The sequence below is a fragment of the Poecilia formosa genome, unplaced genomic scaffold (genome assembly GCF_000485575.1).
Source record: "Poecilia formosa unplaced genomic scaffold, Poecilia_formosa-5.1.2 Scaffold156, whole genome shotgun sequence".
Classification (NCBI taxonomy): domain Eukaryota; kingdom Metazoa; phylum Chordata; class Actinopteri; order Cyprinodontiformes; family Poeciliidae; genus Poecilia; species Poecilia formosa.
In genome coordinates this window covers 923,878-932,311 of record NW_006800095.1, presented here as the reverse complement: position 1 = coordinate 932,311, position 8,434 = coordinate 923,878, and the positions used below count along the sequence as shown (strand labels likewise).

The following is an 8,434-nucleotide window of genomic DNA, read 5'->3' as shown; positions in this document are numbered from 1 at the left end:
ATAAAAATAAAGGTTGAAAATTTAAATGCATCCATTTGAGTCATGACAGGTCCGGTGCCGATCTCCAGCAGTTATTTGTTAACTGCAGGGCCAGACGCAGGACAACTTTGAGTTTTGAATAAAAACCTACTGTAAATGTTTGAGAAACTATCCTGATGTGCTATAGGTACAAATAAACTTCATTCCTGTACTTTTTTCTGCTTAGTAGTTATTTTATTTTTCTATTTTTCCAAAAAAAAAAAATTATTTAAGTCAAGATATAATAAAAAAATTTAACTGAAAAAAATGCATTTAACAAAAAAAAACAAAAAAAACAAAAAAACAAATAAGTTTAAAATAACTTTTGTTTTAATCTGCAGCAAGAACTGTTGCATGAATATATAAACATTTACACATATGTACTGTAAGGCTTACATACTGAGAGAAGATGTACCAATCACAGGCCACTCAGGACACATTCAGTTAAAAAAGGGAATTATTTTCAATTATATTAAGAAAATTGCATTGAAAATATTCCAATTGTTCCCTGTAATGTGAAATTCAGTACATATTTAAATTAAAAAATTAAAGAGACATCAGCATTTAAGCCTGGAAGTGCGACATGTAAAGTGTCATTTATGTAACAGATTAACACTGAACAAGGAAACCGACTGACTTACAGCTAACAGGAAATAACTTCTTTTTGGCAAATATACTGTTTAAAAAATATAGCAGACAGTAAACGTTGTTGGCACCAAAGTCTAAGTATTTGTTTTGCTTCCTTTGACCAACTGCTGTTGGTTCTGTCTTTAACACGTAAAGAGGAATATATTAGTACTTTGAACACTTTCATGGTTTATTTTTACTTGCCTACATGTTCTCCCATTCACCACAGACATATTAATATTTACAAATATAAATTTTGGTTCTTTTTTTTTTTTTTCTTTTTTCAGACAAAATGAGCCTCCCTGTGTTCGTTCTCCTGCAGCAGTCGGAGTCTTTGGTAGATGGGTTTGGTCCCGGTGGGGCTGAGGTCATCAGGGCTGCTTGGAGAGGGAGACTGGGGGGGAGAAAGAGTGGGGGAGGCCGAGACCCCGGGGTCAATGGCGCTGTCTGTGGAGTCCTGAGTCTGGTGAAGTGTTTTTACTGGGGTTGTGGAAGGGGAGGCTGCTGGGGAAGTGTTGGTAGAAGTGAGCGACGTGCTGGTGGCTGTGGTTGTAGTCCAGCTGGAAAGTGTCCTGGATCTGCTGCTACTGGAAACCGGGGGGATGTAGAAGGTTCCCGGTGGGGGCTGTAGAGTCCGTGGAGCCCTGAGTGTTAGTGAAACGTTTGGCGAGCTGCTGGCAGAGGACTCTGCATCTTTTTCTCTTTTGGAGCTCCACACAGACTTAACTGACAGCATGCTGGGGCTGCTGGAGAACACGGTGCTCACGGTGCTAGTGGCCGTAACCACAGAGGCCGCGGTTGCACCAGCACCAACCGTGATGGGCAGCGTGGCCTTCACCGGCTGCAACCCGGAGCTGGTGGGCGGCAGATTGGCGACTATCATGGCAGTTCTGGATGTCATGTCATAGTGCTTGTACTTCTTATCCCATGTCCTTCTCTGCATCGTCTGAGTGTCGATAAACGGTGTAATGTAATAGGTGCTTATTCTGGATGAGCCACTCTGTCGAGCCCTCTCGGGCTCCGGGATCTCCTGAATCGTTTCTGTGTCCCTCTGAGCGGAGCTTCCATCGACCACATCCGTTTTGTTCCGGTTATTCCTCTCCAGAATCTGTGCCGGTGTCGGCAGGCGTTCCAGCGGCATGCTGATCGGTCGAGAAACGGGCCGACCGACCTGGTTACGCAGCTGGACCTTCGTTGGCAAGGTGTTTGTGTGGTAGGAGAGCGAGGAGCTGGGGCGGTTAAGCGCCAAGGTTGATCTCTGGACCTCGCGTCCGCTCGACGTGTGCAACCCGTTGAGCTTCTCTGTGGCTGAAGAATCCGATTGGTCTTTCCCGGCCTGGACCTCCTGCACCTCACCCAGGATGTGGGATGTTGGGATTACCGAGGAGTATCTCTTGTATATTTTGGCACTCTGAAGGCACAAATTTGACAAAGAGGATTACAATGTCATCACATTTACCCATCTAAATTTTACAACATACAACTCAAAAACAGCCAGATGGAAGAACAGGAACAAGGAAGGACAAGCAGCAGTCACATTTATTATTATCTGCTAGCTAAGGTAAGTAAAAAGCCTTAAAAAAAACATTTACATTTTATTGCAACAGCATAAATTCAAACTAAACATATCAGAAAAGTCCAAACTTGGACTTAAAAAAATAAAATCCTGCAAGTTTAGAAATTATAAAATGACTTCAGGCAAAGACATTAGCACCTGTATGAGTCTATCCTGCCAATCAACAGTGCTTAGTCATCTGGTATAGCTGTCAAACAACCTGTTGACATGTAGGTAGAATCTAAACTGTTATGACGGAGGGTTGGCCTGCTACTGAAAGGAATAATCTCTTAGATCAGTGTTGTTTTTAAGTTTACCTTCTCTGTGTTATTCAGTCGTGTTCCCTCAGTTTCCCTGCTTGCATTCTACCACAGTTGTTTTTCATCTCCCCTTATTAGGTCACCTGGTTGACATTTTCCATAACTGCCTCAATATTTAAACTCACTGGTTTTCTTTGTTCATCGCTGGAATTTTCCATTTCACTACCTCCATTCTATCAGCCAGGTGACAGAATGGAGGTAAGTTCCCCTCTTTTAATGAAAGTAGTATACTACAGTTTATGTTTACGTCAAACATGTCAATTTTAGAGCCATTTAAAGAGGCCTCTACAATTGGGGGATTTAAATGAAATCAGTTATTTTTTAACATTTTTCTTAGCTAATTTTTGTAAGTTTTAACAATGTTGTTTTACATCCCATGAACTGTTTACATCTTTCAGTGCAACTTTGAAAATAATGTTAGGTCAAAAATCTAAATGATGTGAATCACACTGCACCAACAGGGTGACCGTCTAACTCCTCCTCACCTCCTTGATGTCCGTTAGCGAGGTAGAGTGTCTGCTTAGCTGGCGCACCTTCTCCTGTGGGGTCAGTCTGGGAGACGCTTGTGCACTGCTGCTGCTGGTGGTGGTGATTTCGGAGCCAGATGGAGTAGGTGCATCGAAGATCATGTGAAAGTGTCTCACCATCATCTCCACCATCAGAGCCTGGCATGGATAATCCACCAGAGAGGAGAGAGACACCTCTGCGTCGATCTGTCTTGGTTTTACCAGAGTGGGTCCGAAGATAATCCCCAGGTTACTTGCATTCATCTTGTTCTCGTCGGCCTGTTTACTCACTCTGGGGATGCAAAGGGGAACAATGAGATTGATAAGTAATTTCCTTTTAGTCAGTTTATTTTCTTTGGGACTTCAAAAACACTTTGTTTAATAATGAAAAAAAAATAAATAAAGAAAGAAAAGTTTTTTTTAAGAGTGTCAGCAGTGCAGTGGTGAAATGGATATTATACACAATGGAGCCAAGAATAAAGCTTGGAAATGCATGATGACGTTGATTAAGAAAGAATACAAAATATCCGCCATGCTTATCAATAGTGCTACACGACACACTGGTGCCAGCGCATGTTTGAAAACCAGTTCAGTGATACTGAATAAACCACAGGTTTTATGCTGTCATTTTCTAACAGTTCCTGCCAAGCTTTAGGGAAGTCTCTGTTTCCCCATGTGTGTCATGAGGAAGTTGGCGAGTCAGTGTGACTGCAAACAGAGCGACATACCAAAGCACTGTCTCTTCGTTCCAGATCGTACCTGTTCAGATGCGTGACAAGGTAACGCAGAGTCCTGTAGTTGGCTGTGGGCAGCTGACGCAGCAGATCTTTGATCTTCAAAAGGACTCTGCTCATCTGGGCGCTTGGTGCTCCTTTCTCCCCCGCCTGGGAACTCGGAGGTTTATCAGCTTCTTCTGCTATCGCTCGCTGACACTCTTTGGCCAAGCCAATAAGGTTGTTATAGAACCGATACTGGATCAGTGGCTCTGGCAACTGTTGGAAATGACACTGCAATGAATTCTATGCTTCCGATTTAAAAAAAAAAAATGATTTAACGATGAAAACAAATGAAACTATCAATATTGAGATGAATGTCATTAATTTTGGGGCTGTTGATGCATTTGATTTTAGGGCAGAAATGTTTGTTCAAAACCACTTTAATTTAAAACTGCATAACTCTGATAGGGTATTGTACCACTTTTGTTGAGAGAAATGTTAAAGCATATTTAAAATGCAAATGCATATTTAGAACTTTCGCGTTAGAACATCACAGTCTGTCCATCTTCAACCAAATCTATAAAGATGACTAAATATCAACTGACTAGTATCCATGGTGAAGTAAGTTTAACACCAACCTCGAAACAAATGTGTGGCGACATGGTTTATGCTTTTTAATGCCCTTCGAAAAACCTGGGAGAGTGTGATGTTGTGCCACTGATGCAGAGCAAAGAATGACTGTCAAACTTCTTTAAATTCCCCCTAAATCTACACAGTTGGAACTGCTTCTCTGCAACTTCCTGTGGTACGTCCTACCAAGTACGAATGAGGATGTCTGTATATTTTGGGACCAGCATGAATTAGAGGAAATTCACAATAAAGTCAGACTTAAACCCCCCCCCCATAAAAGTTGTAGATTCATTCCTCTCTAGAAATGGTTTTATGATGCATCCCACGTGCATCATAAAACCCCAAAATCATGACGCCATTCATGCTCATGACAGTATCTGAACTTCTGATTGGTACAGCAGCTGAAGATTTAACTGAACATAATTACAGACGTCTACATGAGTCATTAATTTCAAAAACTCAGTAGGAATTTGATAAAAACCTGTCTTAGGTAGAGTTTGAGGACGTTGCTGATGTCGTGAGGTGACAGTTCAGACAGTTCAACCAAGTCCTTCCCGTTTTCAAACGCCTGACAGAGCTTCTCCACTCTGGATTTGGCCCCATTCACACGATAAATGCCCTACAGGGGTCAAACAGGGGGATTCATAGTTATACATAAACCAGTTTAAAAGATTATTGTTAACTGATAACAATAAAACGCACAAAGGCCATGAAAGTACCTTGATGTTGAGGGCTCTGCTTTCGATCTCAGTGGTGCATTTTTTGATTATAAAGGGGATTCCATCCGGACAGTTCTTCGCTGCTTGGGCAAAGTCGATACCGAACAGCTGCAGCCTGCCCTGCAGCTTTTTGTGACCACACTGGATAGGGAGTGTCTCCAAGCATTTCTTATGGCATGCCAAGGAACACTGGCAAAAAGATGCATAAATTACAATTAGGTGACACAATATTAATACTTTAATTTATTAGCACTTGTGTCCTGCTCCGTCTGTGGAGTTACGCCCAAAATATTCCAATATTCCAAATTTTTGATTTTAAATCATGTTTATTCAACTATAAAGTTTGTTCTTGAAAGGAAATGAAACAGATATTTCTCAAAACATTCTGAAACAATGTAATTGTTTGATTACAGTTTATTAAAACATAGATTTGGAGCAATCAAACAACTGACTGACACTCCAGTTAACTGGTGTCTATAGTTTCCACTGATATTTTGTCTGTTTCTCTTTGCTGTTGAACTCCGTGTCTTTGAGTTTGAGAGGCCTGTTTGCCTTAATCTTAGCTATTTCCACTGATTCAAATCCATCAAAACAACACTTCCAATCAGGAGAAACATGTTGGGAGAAATGATGAGATGACTTTACACCTGAATCTACTGGTGTTATGAATAATTTTCGGCTTAACTGTATCAACAATAAGACACATCATTTTAACAGTTAGTTGAAAGTAATATGATTTGTACCTCTTCACATTCGGCTCCATGAAAAACAACCAGGCTGTCACACTCTCTGCACTTGGATGGGGCTCGTAGTTTTCTTAGCTTATGTGTCTGAGCAGCTTTTGACATCTGAGTATTTCGGAAAGGACCAGGAGAACCTAAAGTCTCTGTCACCATCTCTACCAGACCTAGAAGTGAAAATAAAAAAAACGAACACATAAACAGGTGATATTATTCAACATTTCCCAATAAGAAAACTAACATAACTTCCCGGGGAAAAAACTGAAGCTTAACTTTGGGGAAGTTGCTGGGCTTTGTTTCTGTCACCTAACCGTACAGATATTCTTCCCTTTATCTGATGTTCAAACCTAGCACAAAAACTAATGTAACCCCAATCAATTATCCTCTGCAGACAGAAAAAAAAAACATAGGGAGTGAAAATATTACATGCAACAAAACTGACATCCGATCAGTGCAATGAGGCAATCTGCTATGCACCAGAGAAGATTATGCAATCCCCTCAAGACATTTTTATTTCCCTATGTCAACTAATATGCAGGCTGTTATTAGCAAACGAGTGAAATACACACTTAAGAGGACAAACAGATGTTTCCTACCGTTGTCAAAAGGAGAGAGAGGCTCCCTGTCATCCAGATCGTCAGCTGAAGACATGGTCCCAGTGGAGGGAGTTCTGGGCAGCCGCCGCTTGAAATCACCTGTTCAGTCATTAAAAACAAGGTTACGATGTACTACCACTGACTAAGATTAAAAGAAGCTACCATCAGCAACAACAAAAGAGAAACTGTGATGGTCACATGAGTACATTAAGCTTTAAAAAAAAGAAAAACTTAAGTAGTGTGTCATAAAATTTTAGCAGATAAAGGAAGTGAATTTGGAGTGAACGTGTGTTTATTTATCCTCTGCATAAAGTCAACACGTTACTAAAAAGAGAAGCACTGTCTAAAATATTGAAATTATATCATTCTTCTGATAGTTTGCAGATACAATCCTGCACAAATTGTCTCTCCGTCAAGTGTTCATCTTAATTTATGCAATTACATCTACAAAATAATGTGTCATTCTCGATGCATTTTTAATAGCTTCTAATGAAAAGAAAACAAATATATAGATATATATATACCTATATCTATACATTTTTAAATAAATTTAGAAGGGAATAAATGTGAAATCTTCATGCCTGGGCTAGCGGTGGGGGAGTCCATGGATCTGGATTCGCTGCTGCCCCCAGCACTCTCTGAGTCGCTGCACATCCCGCCCTGGCTGCCCTGGCTGTTGGAGGTCCAGGCTCTTAGCGGCGCCTGGCTCCTCAGCGCTTCAGAAACGCAGAAAAGAAAAGCAGCAAGGTTCAACAAAACAGCATTTGTTTTGGTGGTTTTTCAGTCACACTCACATTTTAGACTTATGAGTGAGTAAGCATCACACAACCTCAACTGCTTTAGACTTAAAAAAAAGGAAAAAAAAACACCATTCCCATGAATCAGCAGTCGGGGTAAGTCCCCTCTAGGGCTGATAAAGACAGAAGCAAACTGAACCAATAGAGTGTCATGAGCTGTTTAACCTCCTGAAGCAAAAACTATTTCATAAAGAAAAAAAAAAAAAAAAAGAAAATCAGCGTCCTGAAACTCACATGTGCTGACATGCATATACCTGGGATGTCTGTGCTGCTGTTGGATCTCCGCTCACTGATCTTTGAAGGCCGGTGAAGAGAGTGGTCAACGTCGTCTCCGCTCAAAACGTCACAGGAAGTGATGGAGCCCTGCGACAGGTTGCCATGGGAAGAATGGGTGCTCCCATGTGACCTTTTGGTAAACCCAGACCTGGGAAAGAAAAAAATCAAAAAGTTGATTTTTAATGCTTTCTGATTTTAGTTGCAGCTGTCCTTTTAGAGTCCTACAGTCAGTCCAGCATTGTTACATTACGTTGAACCAAGACTGACATAGGGAAAAAATTAATAAAACTAATTGCATTTAATTTTCTAGAACAGAATGAATTTAACCAATTCTAGACACTAACATGAACAATACAGGTTAATCAGAAATAAAGCATAAACATTCTAGATCACTGCAGTCAGGGTGTTTTGCAGCTATGTAGAAAAATGTAGTGGTATTTATAATGTATGGTTAGCAAGGTTATATTACTGGCAAAAAGATATCTTAGTTTACTTTTTTTTCAGTTTTGGAGGCTTGAGGTCTTCTGAGGTTTTCGTAGTTCCACAATTGATATGCAACCATTTAGCATTTTTGCTGTGCAGTTGATTTTGCACAACGAATGCAGCTGCAAAGCCACAATGAGCAAAAGCAACAATTAGCCAGCTTCCAACTGAACAGCATGCACATTTGGTTTGCAGGATGTGTTGTATCTTTTTCCAGTGAACAAAGCCTTTCCCAGGCAATTTCTTGTGTGACAGAGACTATATTGGTTCTGTTTGTAATGGTAGGTACTCTGTTCTCTGTGCTATTGTTGTGGAGCAGAGCTACAGAGGGTGTAGCTAAAGCACAAACCTTTACATTTTGCAACATTGAAAGCAAAGAGCTCAGTTTATCAACCAACGGAACAGGCTTTTTTCCCCCCCCACACACAAAATACCCTCACAGGTATTTTTC

General features: G+C 40.6%; 1 protein-coding gene across 2 annotated transcripts in view; it reads right to left on the bottom strand.

The window, feature by feature from the left end:
- Window positions 1–326: 326 nt before the first annotated feature.
- Window positions 327–8,434, bottom strand: part of LOC103146341 (rho GTPase-activating protein 29-like) — a 34,484-nt gene continuing 26,376 nt past the window's right edge. For both annotated transcript variants that reach the window (XM_007564209.2, XM_016677477.1), the window contains 9 exons: window positions 7,479–7,648; window positions 7,009–7,143; window positions 6,428–6,526; window positions 5,835–5,998; window positions 5,092–5,280; window positions 4,854–4,991; window positions 3,786–4,018; window positions 3,006–3,318; window positions 327–2,056 (listed from right to left, as the gene is read on the bottom strand). In XM_007564209.2, the coding sequence (XP_007564271.1) occupies window positions 929–2,056; window positions 3,006–3,318; window positions 3,786–4,018; window positions 4,854–4,991; window positions 5,092–5,280; window positions 5,835–5,998; window positions 6,428–6,526; window positions 7,009–7,143; window positions 7,479–7,648 (2,569 nt within the window). In that variant the 3' untranslated portion in view covers window positions 327–928. The remainder of the gene's footprint in view (window positions 2,057–3,005; window positions 3,319–3,785; window positions 4,019–4,853; window positions 4,992–5,091; window positions 5,281–5,834; window positions 5,999–6,427; window positions 6,527–7,008; window positions 7,144–7,478; window positions 7,649–8,434) is intronic.